The sequence below is a fragment of the Abramis brama genome (assembly GCF_963993115.1).
Source record: "Abramis brama genome assembly, chromosome: 9".
Lineage (NCBI taxonomy): Eukaryota > Metazoa > Chordata > Actinopteri > Cypriniformes > Leuciscidae > Abramis > Abramis brama.
The window spans coordinates 39,461,113-39,480,760 of NC_139971.1; the positions used below are offsets into that span (position 1 = coordinate 39,461,113).

General features: G+C 38.2%; 2 protein-coding genes across 5 annotated transcripts; both read right to left on the reverse strand.

The window, feature by feature from the left end:
- Positions 1-186: 186 nt before the first annotated feature.
- clasrp (CLK4-associating serine/arginine rich protein) lies at positions 187-11,754 on the reverse strand. 2 transcript variants are annotated; one of them, XR_014607812.1, is made up of 21 exons: positions 11,621-11,754; positions 10,165-10,304; positions 9,940-10,037; positions 9,715-9,816; positions 8,884-8,963; positions 8,686-8,770; positions 8,458-8,597; positions 8,223-8,319; positions 7,139-7,217; positions 6,966-7,039; positions 6,539-6,580; positions 5,579-5,761; positions 4,928-5,245; positions 4,656-4,826; positions 3,807-3,850; positions 2,777-2,837; positions 1,619-1,677; positions 1,479-1,525; positions 1,284-1,372; positions 1,074-1,098; positions 187-973 (listed from the first exon to the last, which is right to left on the reverse strand). XR_014607812.1 is itself a non-coding variant. In XM_084125106.1 (21 exons), the coding sequence occupies exons 2-21, from the start codon at positions 10,261-10,263 to the stop codon at positions 931-933; spliced, it is 1,932 nt and encodes a 643-aa protein (XP_083981232.1). In that variant the 5' UTR covers positions 10,264-10,304; positions 11,621-11,754; the 3' UTR covers positions 187-930. The 2 variants fall into 2 exon arrangements, 1 of the variants encoding a protein (XP_083981232.1); XM_084125106.1 differs by having other exon boundaries at positions 3,811-3,850.
- A 996-nt stretch (positions 11,755-12,750) lies between these two features.
- Positions 12,751-18,970, reverse strand: siae (sialic acid acetylesterase). Of its 3 annotated transcripts, none has more exons than XM_084125252.1 (10): positions 18,873-18,970; positions 17,014-17,175; positions 16,726-16,886; positions 16,507-16,645; positions 16,149-16,332; positions 15,371-15,507; positions 15,155-15,288; positions 14,717-14,871; positions 14,427-14,613; positions 12,751-13,993 (listed from the first exon to the last, which is right to left on the reverse strand). In XM_084125252.1, exons 2-10 carry the CDS (start codon positions 17,135-17,137, stop codon positions 13,757-13,759), a joined length of 1,458 nt encoding a protein of 485 aa, XP_083981378.1. In that variant the 5' UTR covers positions 17,138-17,175; positions 18,873-18,970; the 3' UTR covers positions 12,751-13,756. The 3 variants fall into 3 exon arrangements, with proteins under 3 accessions (XP_083981378.1, XP_083981377.1, XP_083981376.1); XM_084125251.1 differs by lacking the exon at positions 18,873-18,970 and adding an exon at positions 18,499-18,675 and having other exon boundaries at positions 15,371-15,495; XM_084125250.1 differs by lacking the exon at positions 18,873-18,970 and adding an exon at positions 18,499-18,675.
- Between the last annotated feature and the right edge of the window lie 678 nt (positions 18,971-19,648).

A 19,648-nucleotide genomic window follows, 5' to 3' on the forward strand; every position in this document is an offset into this window, starting at 1 on the left:
ATACAGGCTGATTGACACTGTTTACATGTGTCTTTGTGTATAAACTGATCAAATTCACATTAAAAACAGCAATTTGCATGGAATCACGAGTAGTTCTAATAGTGACGTGCGCCATCTGGCGGATACAACACGTAACAGTTGTAACGGCAAAGAAGAGAACGCGGGAAAAAACACACAAACCAACGGTTTTTTAATCATGATTAGCTTTTTATTTCAATGTCAAAAATCTGTGACCATCGATGATTGTTTCCAATTCAAGAAATAACCACTAGACATTTACATTGCTGAGTGAAAAAGATTATGAGCATTTAGAATCTGCATTTTCTGTAAAAGATTTTTTCCTCACTCTTTAATGAAGGGATTATTTACAAATGATGAGGTAAAATGGGCAGATTCACCGTTTACCCACCCAAAAAAAAACAAGTCTGTCATTTATTCACCCTCACTGACTTTTTTTTCCCCATTGAACACGTTAGGCAGAATGACGTGTTTCACAAAAAGCCAGTCAGTCATGCGAGTTTAGAACAATATGAGAGCAAGTAAGTGACAGTATTTGCATTTTTGGGGGAACTCCATCTTAAAATAGGGTATGAGACACAAGGGAGAGATTAGGTCCATCCCAATCTTATGTCACAAAACTCTCAATCAGCAAAGCTTGATTAGAATCATAGCAGCTTAAAGCATTCCTGGGAACCCTGCTGTGAAATATCAAGACATTGAGGCAAAATGTGTTTTTAGAGCATGGTGGTGTTCATTTTCACATTTTAGAAACTATTTTTATTTGTTTCCATTGCAACCTTCAGAAGATGTACGAAGCTGAAGTGAGTGAAATGAATTTTATTGGTAATTTTTCCCCAACTTGCATGTAAACTCTTGCCATTCTGTTCAGCATTCACTCCTAAAATGTCTTGTGTTTTATCAGCCGATTCTTCAGTACCGGTAATGCGGACTCCGTGATCTTGAGCGTGATCTCCTGTTGAGGAAGACAGCAGAAATGGTTGAAATGAGCCTGAACGGCAGTATGTTTAGATCAAATGGACAAGTATGGCTGGTCCAAACTGGTTTCTGCATACCTTCTAGATGAGCCATAGTCTCGACCTGTGGGTTGTTCAAGATTTATGATTAGAATCTTCTTCATGAGTTTGTTTGTTCATATGTTTTATTACCCTACAGAATCCTTTACCACAGAGCACAATTAATTCCACAAATTATTTCATTATGTGGATGATACCATCAAGTATCACTGTACGGAGATGGGATTCTTTGGTGGGATGTAAACTCACCGTGTTTAGCGTTGGGAGAGGGCGAGTGACTCTGACGTCCATACTGCCTCTCCCATTCATCCCTTTCTTTTTCCCGCCGCTCCCGCTCCCTACAAGACCAAACAATGACCAAACTGTATCTTCTCCGTTGCAAACCGAGAGGACAGTTCCCACAACATGAACACGTTGCACATGTATATACATGTTGGGACTCACTTCATGCGTATTTTCCGTGCCATTGCGCGAAGAACTCCTTCTCGTTCCTGTGATGGGAGGGGAAAAAGCATGAGTGTTAAAATTCAGAACAACCTGGAACTCCCCACCCACACATACCAAATGTACACCCATGCTTTTACCTGGCGCTTGTTCTCTTGTTGCTGGATCTTGGCTTGCGCTGCCTTCTTATCCGCCTTGGCTGATGAAGGTGAAAGCATAAAGTGAGGCAGGGTCAACAGGCTTTTATTTCAGATGTCTTTCCCATAGCTTAGAAACATGTGGTATACACTACTATTCAAAACCTTTGGGTCAGTAAGAGTTTGAAAACTTTTACTCAGCATGGATGCGTTAAATTGATCAAAGGTGACAGTAAAGTAAAAAAAGATTTCCATTTTAAATAAATTCTTTCTTTTCATCAAAGAATCCAGGAAAAATGTATCACGGTTTCACAAAAATACGCAGCAAAACTGTTTTTAAGTGTGATGTGAAATGTTTCTTGAGCAGCAAATCGGCATATTAGTATAATTTCTGAAGGATCATGTGACACTGAATGAAGTAATGATGCTGAAAATTCAGCTTTGCATCACAGGAATAAATTACACATTTAATCGTCGTAGTAATATTTCATAATATCGCTGTTTTTTGCAGTATTTTTGATCAAATAAATGCAGACTTGAAAACAGAGAGGGTCCAAAGATAAGATCAAACAAAAAAGCTTTTACATGAATGCCTCATGTCTAGTCAAATTAATTAACACACAGCACATGTTTGTTTCACTATATTAGGAAGGACATTGCATAGACTTGCACTGATTTTATATCAGGTTAATGATATTTTCTATGTCCCATCCCTAAACCAACCCATCACAGAAACGAGCAAATCACTAGATTTAAATAAAGACATGTTTTGGCCGATTTATACGCTTTTTTAACTACTAGTGAAAATGTCCTCACTAGTTGGTTGTCATAATATTTCACTATATACTTGAAGACATTAGGCCCTCAACAGGTATAGCCAAACCTGCACACACACACGTAATTAAAATTCTGTATTATTCAGTATAAGATCAAGTAAATAGATAAAATGAGAAAGACCCATATTCATCCACACAGTGGATGACAACTAAAACAACATTCTTAAGCAAAATACATGCAGTTTTGTTGTTTAACAGCTAGAGTTACATAATGTACATTTAAATATCCAATTCCGACTGATAAATAAATGCTAACCGATATATTATTCTTGGCATAAATATTGTACGAGATGTTGGTTCCTGGATGCCTGAATGAGTAACTCACATTGTTTGTTTAGGGCCTTCTGCATTCGGATTTTGAGCTTCTCTTGAGGGGTCATCTTGGGCTGCAATGGACAAAAGACTTTAGAACAAGCAGGATGGGAAAGCTCTTGTTCAGGCAAAGAACAGCGACTGACAACAAGACATCTAATTTACTAGGTTAAGCTTGTGTCACGTCATGCAGAAATACGAGAGTTTTAAACTACATACAGATCATTTATTATTCTGCATGTTGAATAGCACCAGGTGGTCCCGTTACGCAGAAACGCCTGTGATGTTTATGTTCTGGATGTATTTTTAGGTATATGGAAAGGTGTGAACAGACAAATGAAGGCAGCCATTTTGAACAGTACAGAACTGTTGACTCGTCTCCTCTCCAGGTCAGATGCACCAACTCGATGGAACAGTTACAAAATGGCAGCAACTTTAGCCATTGCAGAATGAGCTTAAAGCTGTTCAACCTTTACATACAAGGAAAATGTGTATTGACTTATGCAGGTGTGTTTAGGTGTGCGAGCGAGTGAAGTTGCTCTGCCTGTCTTGACAAGCCCAGGGCAGAAGCAACACCTGAGCTGGGAAACTCAGGGCAAACCGGCTAGGAACCATTATTCCTTTGTAGTTTTCCATTCATTGGTGTCTATCAACAGCCCATCATTCAGATAACTATACTTAGTTAAATAAATGAGAAGTACATGTATCATTTCCTTAAATAGAAGAGAAAACTATAGCGGTTCCAAAGAAGAGCACACAGAAATATCGTGTTCTTTAGAGATAACGCTGGTCACTCCCGGCCTCTTTCTTACACGCATACCAAAAAAAAAAGTCAGGTAAGTTCAGATATGGCTGCCGTTCTGCAAACAGAGGGCAGTTGATCACCAAGAGGACAGCCAATCACACACATTTCAAATGAGAACGGCTCTCTGAAGAGCCGAGAGATGGGCAGGAGCCCCAGCCTGATTGTTAACTGCATCAGCCTGTCAGGGGTGAGGGAGGCGGAGTCTTTAGCAACAAATCGAGATATATCAAATTCTTACTGACTTTGGCAGCTCCAGTCTCTTTACCACCCGGAGTTTCAGGCCTACGAGAGAGAGAAATAAGAAGAACATTTTGTCAGTTGTCACTTTTCAGGTATGTGGATCTGACAATAATAAAGTCTACTGTATCAAATTTGAGCTGCAAATTTCTAAAGCCTCTTAATTATTAAAATAATCAAAACTGCCGAAAAACCAGTTGTACACAATCCACTACATGCCTTCTGACGTCTGATTGATAATTAATTTTTTTTTTGCAAGTAAAAGGCCTTTTAGTATTATTCTAAAAACACCCGCCTTCAGGTCTTTTTGCTGTGAAATTGCTACATATTTTTATAAGGTATTGTAGGAATAACTTTTATATTGCAAGTAGTATTTCTAAATGAACATTTACTAGACTGAAGCAACTTGGGTTTAAAATGTACCAAATATGATACATTAGGCTTTAAAAGAGTGTTAATTTGTAAATCTCTGAATCATCTTTGTAGTTCATTGAATTATATACTTTGCTTAGTTTTATGCAACAGCTTTGATCATAAAACTAAGCAGTTAAATACCATACTTAGACAAATTATTGGGAGATATAGAGTGACAACTGATAATTACATGCATTTTGTGTTAGTCTGCTATACTGTTAAAAAGATTTAACTGATTTACATTGCAAGCTATTAGAATTTCATCTTATTTTCTGGCCAAATATATAACAACTGCTCAGTTTGGGCCTCCTGAGTAAAATTAATGTTTTTTTTTGCACAATTCATATGGTTCATATTTCTCAGGGTAGAAAATATGGAAATCACATCCCTGACGTTCAAGTCGGTAAAGCGTATCTACGGTTCTTTCGCAACTTACTTTCTCAGCTTGTCTGCAGAAGCAGGCGTAGCAGAATGTGAGGAGGGGGAGGGGCTGTGGCTGATCGCAGGCGAGTGTGAGGGGCTTTGACTGACGCTGCCACCCCTCCTGTACGCAGAGCTGCGACTCCGACGCTGGTAACGATCACCCGAACGTGAACGCGAGCGAGACCTGAGGGAGGGAGTGTTTCATTCGATCAAATTCACCAAAGACAAATTATACATTTTTACAATCAAAGAATCTACAGCCTTGAATTCAAGGAAGTTCCTTGCCTGGTTCGTCTACGGCCCGTGTAGCGCCTCCCCCTATCCCGGTCTCGGTCTCTTTCTCGGTTTCGGTCTCTACCTCGATCCGTGGAACGAGACCTCGTCCTGTCGTATCGTCTCCTCGAGCCAACTCCTCCGCTGCGCTGCCGTGAACGAGAGTCAGACCGCCGTCGAGAGCGAGATCGAGACCTGGAGTAACGGCTGTCCCGGTCCCTGCCCCCGCGAGAACGACGACTCCGACGGGAACGTGAGGATGAGCGCGAGGACCGGTGCGAAGAGGAGCGGGAGGAAGAGGATGAGTGACTGGAGGAAGACCGTCTTCGGCTGAAAGATATACACAAAGCGCTATGTTATTATGAGAAACCTATGAAACCGATTAAATCACAAGACAAGCCAAAGAGCTTCTAGTTCTCAGGATTAAATGATTCCAAGCTGTTTTTAACCCTGAATATGCCACAAAATATCATCAACAGACTAAAAAGCCAACTCCGATATCAGCTGGCTCTCTCTCAACCATATCACCAATCATTTTAAAGCTCAACCTGTGGCAATTCTCTTCGCACAGTGGACTACATGCTATCACAGCTGAACACGCTTATAAATAAATGGAGAAAAAGCCACTAAGGAGCCAGAGAGTAGAAAGGGGAAGTTACCGACCGGGAGCCCCTGCTATGACCTGCAGTGTTGGAGGAGGTTTGGCTTGACGCCGCTGCAGGCGGAGGTTGTGCAGCTGTGGCTCCCTCATCCTCACTGCCCCCGAAGCTGGTGATGAAGGTGATCTTATCATTGCCTGGGGTTCGGGAACGAGAGCGTGACTCGGAACTTGAGTCTGACTCTGGCCTGGGACATGAAGGAGAGAAAAGAGAGAGTAGCAAGACGCGTTAATATTAATATATGATGTACATTACTGTTCAAAGGTTTGGGCTCATTAACACAACTCAAAAATCATTCTAATATGATTTGGTGCAATTGGGCTGTTTAATCATTTGTGGAAACAGGGATAAAAAAATGTCAGGATGAATAGAAAGTTCAAAAGAACAACATTTATTTTTTACGTAGAAATTTTTTGTGATTTTATAAACTTCATCATTGTCACTTCTGGTCAAATTGTGAATAAAAGAAGGAATTTCTTTCAAATGTAGAATATGTAATTGTAATCAGTAATGCACAATATATCTGTCCCATAGCAATTGTCAATGGTGGAGTTTTTTATTTATTTATCATTATTGGTCATATTGTATTGTGCATTGTCATTTACCCTATTTTGACCTTGATTAACTTTGCCAACATTTAACCCTCAAAATTAATCTTTAAAAACACTAATAACTTAACACTGTTACATGTAATCAAAATATCAATTTATCAATGTACATTATAAAACCTATATTCACTTGCATTTAAAATTTATTTTAAGTTTTTTAGACAAAATACTATATACTTTTTAATAATGGCCATTTATTGGTTATCAGCTACACCATGAAAATGAGTTTATCAGTATAGGCCAGAATTTTAATATAGATGCAACCTGAATTGTAATGGTTTTTGTGCTCATTTTTACATAATTTGAACATCATTCAAAAGTAATGTGCGAAATATCAATCCATCAAAAACACTTACCGTTTGTAGGGGTCGTATGTAGGACTGTCTCTTCTGGCATAGCTGTTTATGAAATTCACATTAATTTCAGTTAATCAATTTTCAATCAAAACATCAGCAATGTGTAGGTGCTGCAACATAACTTTTTTTGCCTTTTTAGGAAAAATTTCAGTCAGATAAGTATTATATATATATATATATATATATATATATATATATATATATATATATATATATATATATATATATATATATATATATATATATAGATATGAATGTTTAAAAGGTTAGTTAATTGGGTGGTGGTTATGGAACCAGAAAAAGAGACTGAATACAAGTAACAATACAAGACACTACTAAGAAGTCTGGGATTATTATTTATGAGTAAAAACATAAAAACTTTGTCACCTATCTAAAAACTTGTAGCTCATATTTGGTGTGCTGTTACCTTGGTGGGCTGATCTGCCGGCCTTTCATATACTTCTCTCTAAACTCTCTTCGCTGTCTGCGAGATCGCCGGCCCTGATGGAAGCAAAGCAACAATACAGTTTTACCAATACGAATATCAAACGCAAACAACTTAATGGGAGAGAAGAACAGCTGAAAAGCTTCTGCCCATACAGAGTACATGGCCTTCTCTGCTTCCAGTGCTTTAGCATGTTTAATGGCCTCCACTTCCTCCTTGTCCTTCCTCAACATCCTGCCACAAAGACACATCAAATTTTAACTACAGTTCATGTTTTTTTTTTATAGAAGAATTACAAGAAAAATACAGTGTTCATTACGGGTGCTTTCACACTTGTTTCTATTGCCTGGTCAGACCTCGAGTTCGATTGCTCCCCCCTCCCCCCCACTGGACTGTGTTCACACTATATTATCTGGGTCCGAGCTGCAGTACACTTGCATCATTTGGTCCGGACCAAAAAACCCCAAAAACATTCGGTCCTGGTCAGCTTAGCGTTCACATTGGCATTTTAACATCAGACCAAAAGGCATAGGGATACGTACACAACCTGATAGTTTTTTTGGCTTTAATTACGTATATTTCGTGACAGAACTTACCAAACATCCAAATTGATGCTGTGTTCTGGGCTAAATGCGCTCATTGTATGTGTGTAGTTACATATGATGGTATTTTGACCAGCTGAGAACTCGTGAAGAGCTTATAAAATGTGTAAAGGAGTTAAAACAGCGTCAGGAATCCCTCCGTCACACACACAAACGAAGATCTGCTGCGAGGAGACGCGGTTCTGATGCCTGTACTGAACTGTGATGGGCAACATCGCGACCATCACGAGAAAAAACAGATACGCTTGAGCCTTCTGTTCTTTTTAGGGTCGCATATTGTGACATCATGTCCCGTTTTTGATTAGCATACATGTCTTTGGTCTGTGTTGCGTTCATATTTCATTAAAAAAGCAATAGAGTTTGTTTGGAAGCGGACCAAGACCCATCTTTTCATCGTTTCGGTCCGCTTGTTTGGTGCGCACCAGGGTTCGGATGGCAGCGTTCACACACTTATTCAAACGAGCTGCACTAACAGAGCAATCGCACCAGGGTTCGTTTTAATCAAATTCAACCTCAATCGGACCCAGGTGCGCACCAAAAGTGCAAGCATGAAAGCACCCAAAGAGTCAATCAATATAACAATCAATTTCCTCTGATTTGCTTTAAAATGGTTTAGCTGAAGAATGCATGAACGAACCATACAAAGTCCCCCTCTGCCATGCCGTAAGTGGTGCCCATCTTGTTAATCTCCGTCACTTGCTCTGGGGTCAGTTCATCTACATCCACCTCAACATCTACAACATGAGAAAGCATTCACACACATTGGTTACCTTCTATATCCTATTTAAGTAAATCACATATCTAGAGTGTTAGTATATTATAAAAAAAGCATTGTCCCAACAATAAGTGTTTATTGTATATGAAGGACACACCAATGTCAGGGATGACTTCGTCTTCCTCAGAATCGCTGTTTTCTGATTCCTCCTCGTTCCCCTTCTCCGCCTCTTCATCTGGTTCAGTCACTGTGCTGTCCTCGTATGTATAACCGATCTGAGCTTTCTTCTCAGAGAGTCTAACAGAGAAAAACATAAGATGTGATCCTTTTAACTGAATGTATTTTCAGGCATACATTTGGTAACTACTGATTCATTAGATCATACTTTTTCTTTTCATCCTCATTTGGTTTCTGTAGGCCACCGTAGAGTTCATCCACATAGATCTGGTACAAACACTGCTCCTCAGAGACTACAAAATGACAAGAACATTTTTGTGGGTTCTTCCAAGTTTATCAATGGCATCTAGTCACATTACACGGGTCAAAATGTGATTGAAGCATGCTAAAGTTAAAGGGGACTCACTGGTCGCGAAGTCATTCTGCACCAGACCTCTATAGCGTTCATAATTGCACTTCCTCTCTTCTGATTCCTGCTCTGGGGTGCTGTGAAAGAAACAATGAACTCTATCAACAATGACACAAAGTAGCAACCAGTTATGAATAATTTTAGCAAAACATCTTTAACTATCTGGTGGTCTACAGTCATTTTAGACCAGAAATGTTACATTTTCAATTGAAAAACAAAAATGTGAACATGATTAGAAAAGTTTAAATGGTCTTAAAGTCATACTTGTGATCTTCATGGTCCAAAATGACAACCATAAGAAATTAATGGGAAATATAAAAATAAAGGGCCATTTTTTTGGGTGTCTACAAAAAAAAGCAGTACTTGACAATGTCTAAATATATATCCAAATGCAAAACAAAAAAGTAGTTATGTCTGTAAATAATATTATAAGCAACAAGAATTACTTATGATTAAAATAATGAATAGTCATATGAATTAAAATAATATGAAATACAAATATCATATATTTTAATTATTTTATATAGAAATAAATAATGCATAATTTAGAGGTGAATACTGTCTAGTACCATGAAATCCCCTGAAAATCATAAATATTAAGGAATAAATAATACTGGAACAGAATCCCTATCATCTTTGGTGCCGAAGATCACAAGTGTGACCCCTAAATGAGAAGTACTAGAGTTAAATTGAAAAATCAATAATAATACACTGTGCCTGTGTATTTGTATATTCTATATTGTATGTTATATATTGTATAGTTCTTTGAATACTCAAGGTATTTATTTTATATTCCAACATGAGATGCATTAAGATCAGACTACTCACGTAGTGTTCAGGAGAGGTGGCGTATAGGTGGGGATGTAGTCCAGGTGTGCCCTGACATCAAATCTATCAATCATGTTGTTGGTATCTCCTTGCCAAGGCATCCTGTTAGAACATAAGATGAAGTTGTGACAGTTTTCCAAGAAAACCCCTTAAAATGGGCTGATTTTATGTAGGTGTGAGATCTATGAACATTTATGCAGACTGATCTGTATGCTAGTGACATACATGTTGATGGGACTCTCAGCTGCCAGGGCCACAGCTGAATCCAGGTGGATTTTGTACGCTCGACCATGAACCTGCAGGAACTGGGCCGGATCCTTTTTCTACACAGAACAAGAGAAATGCGTTTCTTCATTCAAAAGCCTCAGTCCAGCACCAGGATTAAGCTGTGCTCAGAAAACAAAGCATGAAAGTCATGTCAAGGTCAAAGACTTTTGTCTTTTGACTTACGATTTTCTCATAGTACTCTCTGCGTCTCTCCCCACGCCGCTTGTAGTCCACCATCATCCCGCGCAGTTTCCGCTCATGTTTGCGGGCCTCCTGCCACATGACGGCTCCGCTTGGGGTTGGGCCGCGTCGGGGCAGGGCTGCTATTAGGGGACACAGATGATTCAAATCAACCAACCTACCCAACAAACACAATAGTTGCCACATACAGTGCCATTCTGAATCTTTACACTTGGAGAAAAGTATATTTCACCATGGGAAAACATGGTGAATTTACACCGCAAAGGTGGAACAGAAGCTTTTCTTAAGTGGCAATTAGGTGTCTTTACACAGACTGTTTAATGCTGCTCAGAGGTGGCATAAATGCATTTACACAGCAATTTTAACTGCATATTGTTAAACAACGGGCTTAGGTGGGGCAGAGCAGGCATAATTCAGTCTGGCTTTTATGCGGCATTGCATCTTTACACAGAATTTTGAGTAGGCACAAAGCAGCCTTAACTCAGCTGTGTAAAGATGCATCACGCTTTTTATTAATTAATAAGGCATCTTTACACAGCCGAGTTAAGGCTGCTCAGTTCTGTGTAAAGACATACCGCAGCATAAAAGCCAGACTAATATATCCCTGCTCTAAACCATTTCAGCACCTAACAATATACAGTAAAAAATTGTGTGTAAATGCATTAATGCCACCTCTGAGCAGCATTAAACAATCTGTGTGAAGACACCTAATTGCCACTTCAGAAGCGCTTCTTTGCCACCTTCTGTGTATAGTAAATTTGGTATTATATTGTATGGATTTCACCACTGCACGTTATAAACTGCAGTAACTGTTTAAAGAAAATACGCCACTTGTGTGTCATCCGTGTCAATCAACAATACAACTGTCACAAAAATATTAAGGAAACTAGTTAACCGTCATTGCTGAACAACACCGAAAAAGTGCCTAACCACTTAAAGGCAAGGGTGTTAGGTTACAGATTAACAAGCCTGATCAATAAAGTTTGACACGGCCATCTTTTCAGTAAAAATAGTAGCGTTCGCTACCCTAATAACATAAAAACTCTATAACAATGTTTGAAACGCTTGGTCTTAACATTAAAATTGAATAATAACACATTTTTAACTAACGTTACTCGGTAACCAAATGAAGTGTTGATAGCCAAGTCACAGGCTAACAACACATACATGCCAATTCTGTAAGTGATTCATACTGTATTTATGAACACACAGCAAGGACTGTCGATTATTCAGCTCGCGTAACTACCGTGCAAAGTTAAGATTCACATCTCACGTGCGATTATGTATAATGTTGCAAAAAGCTGGAGGACGTAAGTTACCCGCTAATGCTAACGTGCTAGCTGCTATATTTCACATCTAGCATTAGCTAACAGCCGACGATGAAGCTGTGTGATAGTCACCAAATTCATTTTGCGCTTCATATGATCAAATTAATTACCTGTTTATGTTTACAAGTATGTATAATCTGATTTTTCGTCACAGAAAAACACATACGTCGGTCACCACCAACCGAAACAGGCCGCTAGTTTACATACATGCGCGTGCACACACGCCTCCCAGCGCATGCGCAGCTCAGATCAATGAGCTGAGAAAACAACTAGAGGCGCTAGTACACTGAATCTAGATTCTCTAAAAGGCGGTACACTCTGGCTCATAAAGAAAATGTTTGATTATCAGTTTAATTTTATATACTCCAAAAACGTTTTAGGCTGTTTAGAGATATTTGAAAAGTCAAATAACATATAAGGATGTCATAATTTGTCATAGGATGCATTCATCTACTAGAATAGGCCATTTATAGGCCCATTTATTGAGTTTAGTAAGCAAAGTGGACAGTGATCTGTCTACTGATGGTTATCATAGACTTTTGGTTGTAAAGTGAATTTTTTTTGTTAGTGTTTTTGTAAATGTGGTGAGTTCAGCCTATTAGAGGAGTCAGAAGAAGATATTTGGACTATAGCTTAAGCTACGTTATAAAATATGGCACAATGGCTGGAAAGTTACAGCAAAATGTATTAAAGATGCACTCAAGAACTATATTTGTTGTGCTGCCTGATATGAGATTTGTCTTGGACTTCACATAAACGCTAAAAGTTTCACTTGCCACTGCTTTCCATTACTAAACACAGATAATTATGCAAGGGATAGACTCCAATAACAGGTATACAGCTGGTTGTGTGATCTCAACATGTTGGCTACCTGCTCCATGTAAAATAAAACAGTTTTATTAGGCTACTGATATGACAGAGGCCATTTATCTCATGTGAGATGAAAACCTTTTTAATAAGGTTAATGACTGAATGCAACTTTAACCTTAATCTAATATTGTTGTCCTCTGCTCTGCTACTAAATCTATAGGAATTTATGAATACAAATACTTGCATTGATATTTTCTAACATATACAATAGCTTATTATATATATTTTATATATTGAACTCTAATCACCTGGCGTCGTCGACCATCTACATTCTAAATCGTACTTTGAACATGTTTCCACCAAAAAATGTCCAAATACTTTGTTGAACAGTACAGCTAAAATAAATACAACTGCAGCAAACATTATTATTGGGTAGAAGTTCATTTTATTGTTCATATAAATGTCTTTCTAAATGAACATTATTGTGAATGAGAGTTTGCAGTCTGAACTGAATGTAGTTAGATTGTGAGAATGTATTGAATGAGTCTTCACATTCACAGGGCCCTAACAGGAGAGCCAAGGAGCCCCCATTGTCCAAGAGCTTTGTTAAGGCCTAGTATATAGACTATGGAGGAAACATATTCAAGAATAAATAAACATTTGTTCGGGACATTCATTAAACTGAACAGGTTGAGGTTTGAGGTTTACAGGTACATATATTAATATTCGATCAGTCAGAAAGACTCGTTATAGTGGAGGAGAAAGTGCTATTGGTAACTTTGCAACTACATGTCAACTTATTCTACTAACCCAAATCCTAACCCTAACCTGTCTACTACAGTCTATTGATACTCTAATGAGAGTTAGTTGACATGTAGTTGCAAAGTTACATAATAAACATTATAAACTTATAGTAGAATGTCTAAAGTGGACCATTAAATTAAAGTGTGACCTCTTTCTCTGTTTTGCATCTCAGTGAAAGGCAAATCACACTTTCTGATTAGTGCCGGAAAACACTCCACTTTACATTGATTTATTTTATTAATCAATATATATATAAATATCATAATATGATTTCTCCACTGAATAAACTTACAACAAAAATAAACCTCAAACAATTTATGAAACATAAACATTAGACACAGTGGTATTTAATATTATACCACACAAAAAGTGTGACCTTTCAAAAAAAGGACACATCCAAAGTGCAAACTGACTGGATTGAGGAAGTTGTGTAAAATGACTCTCCAGTCAAGTTCAAATTACAGACATTTCCAGCTTGTGTCACTCAAAAAGATTTGTAGAAGTGCATCCAAATCTCTCTCTCTCTCTCTCTCTCTCTCTCTCATACATTTTACTCATTTATAAATTTTTATATCACTTCTACATGATATGAAGAGATATTTTTAAAACATGATGGTTCAGTATACTGCTGATCACGGTTTTGTAATGGCCAGGATGAATGGCGGTGCAGGTAAGAGTCCATTAGAGCTGTAGATGGGGCAGGCTTTAAATTCACAGGGCCAGTCTGTCCAGAGATAACGCACCGCAGTGATTGAAGCAGCTGTACACGGTGGTGTAGATACAAGGATATCATTTAAGCCATGTTTTATAATGGGAACAGGCAACCAACTGTTGTCCGATTCACACATTTTATCCTCAGAGCAGCAGATCTACAGTAGAAAAGAAAGCATACACAGTCAAGGTAAGTTGTAGCATTCTCATCTTAAAGGAAGGGTAGGCAAATTTGGAGAGGCTAGCAATAGCAATAGCGCGAGCAGGTGCGCGGAGGTATGCAAATACTTAGCTTGACAGGCAGGTATGACAGCCTATAATTGCATTCGGACCGAATACAGTGATTGGATGAAATCTTTTTCCACAGAAGACTTTTAATATTATAATTGTTTTAATATTTAGACCTCTTCTATTATTGATTGCTATCAGGATGTGAAGAGAGTTTCCACCAGTATAACAAATAGTGTTTATAAAAAACATTGCCTACCCTACCTTTAAAACCAGCCCTTGTTTGAATTCATTTTATTTATTTTTTTTAATCACAGTTTTCTAATTGAACATGTACTGGAATGTTTTTGAAGGTTATCTTACCTCAAAAAAATCCTTATCAAGACTGGCATTAACATCCTGATTAAACACGATGCTAATGAAAGACTGGTTGAGCATGGCCTGAGTAGGGAAAGGTCCTTGGAAAGACACGTTCTTCTCCCCATAGGCGACAGCTCTTGCTCCTAGCACAAGTCTGTACGCCACATCCTGTTTATCCTCTGGGTGGATACTATTGAACCCCCAAAAAACAGGCAAATCAGCATGTTAGAGTCCAGCACTTCCATTAAACTATTGGAATAACACTTTAACTACCAGTTTCTGCTCCTCCTCACCTTCCCCAGGGGGACTTTATATCAGGTACATCGATAGCAACAGCCATAAAGGTGTTCTTCATGCGCTCATTAGGGGCAAAGCCATAGTCTGCTGTCTGATGCCAGCGTATTTCTCTGAACCCATCAAGGTGATCGTTTTTGCGATATGTGCTTAGCTAGAAATGAAATGGAAGTTCAATTTAATTTCATGTTATAAGTATTGATGACATATAGCTCTTAAGATATTTTCCTTCCATTACTGACTATTTAAGGAAGTGGTGCTCGCTGCAGAGCCAAATGACACCCAGATCCCAGTCTCTTGATGTAATGGCTGGAGTTAAGTACGTTTAGTGTGTTGTTGGACTTTCTAGCTCCACCCATTACATCCAGCGAGGGGGAGCTGGACGTCAAGCTCCTCCCATTGGCTCTGCAGTGGGCAGCCTCTCTATTCAAGAGTACCTGTACGAATCCAAATGGGAAATCTAGTGCAGTTTGGCCATCCGAGCCTTCATGGAAAGCCATCCTCCAGTCGTCGATCATGGCAGGGAAAGAGCAGTTGTATACATCCCTGTTGTAGTTTGCATTAGCCTCACCTGAGACAAAGAGCAAAGGTAAAAATAGCAAGTCTTTGCACATGTTTTAAAGGGCTATAATTCTTCACCTGAGAAGTACTACCTTGGTACCATATGGCTCCTGTTATGGTCATGTTGAGTAATGGATGGATCATGGCATTCCACAGCACTGAACTCATCCATTTAGCAGAGATGTTCCCCGAGAAGTAACTTTGCATAGGCGGAGGGCTATAAGGAACACTGTAGTGAATTCAGGTACAGAAGTTGAGAATGTTAAATGAGAAGCAATTCACGTCTGTATTTTACAAACTATTCATTCAACCACATTTGCTTATGTAGGTCAATAACGTATTATACAAGTGTTCATGATAAAGAAAAGAACAATCTTTTAAAAATGTAGTTAAAAAATGTGCCAAGTTGTTGGAAATGTACTGCTTGTTTGTTTCAAGTGCAAGAAAGTTCATTTAACGTTTGGTATGGTACTTATTGGTAAAGTTTTTTAGGGAGTTTAAACCTGAACTAAACCCACCTTCTCATACACAGGTAAAATATTCTGATAATATTCGGACCTAGACACACAGTCATGATGGCGTGCAAGGTTCTTTTTTAATGTAATTTCCTTTTTTTTCTGCAAATTTTGTTAAAATATTTTTTTCTATGAAAGGGAGTCTTTGAAGAATAGAAAGTTCTATTTAAAATAGAAATCTTTTGTAACATTATAAACATTATTATCAACATTATAAATCTTTACTCTCACTTTTGATCAATTTAATGCATCCTTGCGGAAAAAAAGTATTAATTTCTTTCCCCCTAAATAAAATCCTACTTATACCAAACTTTTGAAGGTTTTCCTTTAAAAATCCCTCCTTTTAGTATTATACCTGGTCACTGAGCTCTTCAATCCACACTTGTGAAGCGACCTTGGTGTTGACCAGGCTTCCACAGGTGTGCCTCCCCAACACGTCTCTACTAGTCCGATGGGATATTTCAGTGTCTCATAGAGATAGCGACCAAAGAGCCAGCAAACTGCAGAGAAATGGCTGAATTGCTTTCCACCAAGTAATTCTTGAATGAGGAACACAAAAAGACAAACAGACATTTCTCTTCAGGGCAGACCTTTTGCTAACAATTTATCATCTAGAAAAAAAAACAGGTTGGACATCATTCTTAAGATAAAACAGGAATGCAACAAATATCCCATTTTAGCTGATTTGTAAGAACGTATTCGGTATGCCATACCTGCTGTTGGTCGGGACCAAGGAATTTCCACTCCTGCGAGATCAATTAGTTCCTTCTCGCTCTTCTCCAACGCAGCCTGGAAGATCCTCACGTCAGGGAACTTAGACGCCATGGCCAGCTCCTCTGTTGCATTGATCACCTTTTGAAGAACGAGACATTTTGGGGTTAACTACACATCTGAAAGATGTCAACTTAAAGAGTTAAGAGAAATTTACTCACTTGACCAACAGTGAATGCCATGTTACTTTGTCCACTACATAACCAGATGTCTCCAAAGAGCACATCTGTAAGAGTGATTGAGCTGTTAGTTGTACTCTGAGATGCAGTCAATATGTAGGGACCACCGGCCTCCACAGGATTGAGAGTTGTGCGCCAAATACCTGTGAGACATTGAAGCCAGATTGTTCTGAATTCTTCTAAATTATTCATTAAATGATCTCCTTTTGTGTTTCGCAGAAGAAAGTCATTCATACAGGTTTGAAATGACAAGACTCATATGACACTTACCATTGATTACAGGAACAGAGTGTGCAGACACTTTGTGTGGTCCAGACAATGACACCACAACCTTGGCTCCTGTCTGTCCAAATCCCCACACAACTGCTTTGGCTGGGGCTTTCTGCAGAACCATGTGATTCCCATAATAAGAAGAGAATCGTAACACTTCCGCTGGGAATACAAAGAAATTAACATAAGCTTTTAAATAATGGTAAGATAAGAGTGCATTGTAGTGATGGCGAAGGTCAACGTTATGAATCGGTTCTTCGAACAGTTACAGTAATTTAATAGATTTTGGGTGTTTCTGGCTGCATCCTATAGTAAGGCTGCCATGTCATGAAACAACATCGAAGGCCGTATCAGTTTCAAGGATCCTTGGAAGGTGGTCTTTGTTTTGCACCCTTATTTCGGCATATTTTGAAAGATGCATCAAGTGTATCATTCACATCTCCCAATTACCCACAATCAAAATTGGCAGAAAATTAGTCTGCACTGAGCTTGTCCAATTTCATTATGAAATGCAAGGAAAAAAATGTAAAACATTTTCAAAGATTAAGGCATGCTGTAAATAAGTCACATAATTCTAAACTGCCCATGACGTGATTGGTTGTCATTTGCAGTATTGCATTAATTGTACATTAATTTACAAGCTGCATTTCAATCATTTTTAGATGTAGTTATTTGGGTTTATTTTATTTTTTACAAAATAGGCTAATTCTTGTGTTTTGTATACCTCCGTGTTATGAGTATTTAAGGCGGCATTACTAGACTTTATCATTCTATCTGAGGAAAACTAAACTAAGCCATGCTGGGCAAAAAAACTAAACAAAACGTCATGACGCTAATACGTCATGACGTGATCCTCCACCATCCCCGCCCGCGTGACATATCACATGCATGTAAACCACAGTCTATGATGTAAACAAACACGTCCTAAAAAAAAAAATCCTGTGTAAGCTAAGCACACACTTATGTTTATTACGCGTTTTTGCTAAAACGTATACAATCAGGATGTTTTATTTTTAGTATTTCTGCTCTCGTTTTTAGTAAGTTCTTTGCGTCCTTCAGTCAAATTATTGGAACACTCTGTTTATACGCATTTACACTAACGTTAAATGTTTAGAATCAGCTCAAGCATAGTTTTAGGGAACAGCTCGTTCCGACCGATTCCTGAACAAAACGTCCGGTTTAGTGGTCATTCATTCATTCAGAATTCGTTCACTGAAAAGATCCAGACTCTTTCACAGACAACACCGATACTGCATTGCCTATGCTTGCACTTTCAGCTGGTCTGGATTTCACATAATGTAAAATTGCACACGTTTACGCTTAACTGATTTATTTTTGCGCTCGAGTTCAATAAAACCATCTGTAGGCCTACAGCGTCAGACAGAATATGCACATATGCATGTCAAAACCTGTTTGAAAAGGGCATTGCAAGACACGCTGAAACAATTCAATCAATCATATGTAATTAGCTGTATATTGACTTACCTGCCGAGAAAACACTGGAAAATGCGCTCAAAACTAATGAGAAGATCAGCGGAATCAACATCTTCACAAGTAGTTCAAAACAAGGAAGTGCATGTGAACACCGCAGTGCAGAACAGTGTACAGTGCAGTCTACGCAGAACTGAGCATTCTATGGTGCCAAAACCAGTATCTTAACATTCCTCAACAGTTTTACCGGATATTGTCACAGTCTGTGAATGTGACATTTTCACATTACGGATGTTAAGTGTCTAAACTAATGACTTTTGATATAAAACTTAAATAGTAATAGCAAATAATTACAAAACTCTAAATGATCCATGATCCACAGGAATACTCCAGACAGTCTTTTAAAATATACAACTTATATAACTTACATAAACACGCAATACAGCCAAATTGCTCCACGTCATTTATTTTTGTGGAAAGCCAGTCCAGGCCTGAGCGGCGGTCATATTTTGTACCGCCATGCGGCCATGCGGTACATCTAGTTTTTATTAGGTTAAACAGTGAATGGATAACGTTTTTAATTAAGCGTTTTTAATTTAAGTCCCACCCACAATTGGTCTGGACCATCCAAAACTGGAATCCTGGCGCGTGCCTGGTTCGCGCTTAAGTAAAAAAAAAATAAAATAAAAAAACAATTCTGGATATAATAAAAAATGGATATAATAATTAATCAAATGTAATAAAATATGTGCATTAATCTATCAATTTCTATATATCTCTTTATATCTATATATCTATAAATATATATGGTCACACTTTAGTTTAGATTCAAATTATTGGGTGATTGAGGGATGTAGAATATGTTCATGCAGAATAAGGCATTAATATGTGCTTTATAAGTACTAATAATCAGCCAATATCCTAGTAATATGCATGCTAATAAACAACTAGTTAATAGTGAGAATTGGACCCTAAACTAAAGTGTTACCTTAAACATGAAAAAATAATAAATCAATTTAAAACTACAGTAAAAAGGTAGTGTCATACTCACTCTGTGTCCCTTGATGCCAGGGAGTCCAGGGGTTCCTGGGAATCCACGAGCACCCTGTGAAACAAGCAAGAGAATATAATCATTACGAAAGTGTGAATCTCTTTCCACCACACTTGATTATTTGACTAATCAGAAATAACGAGCATTTAAAAT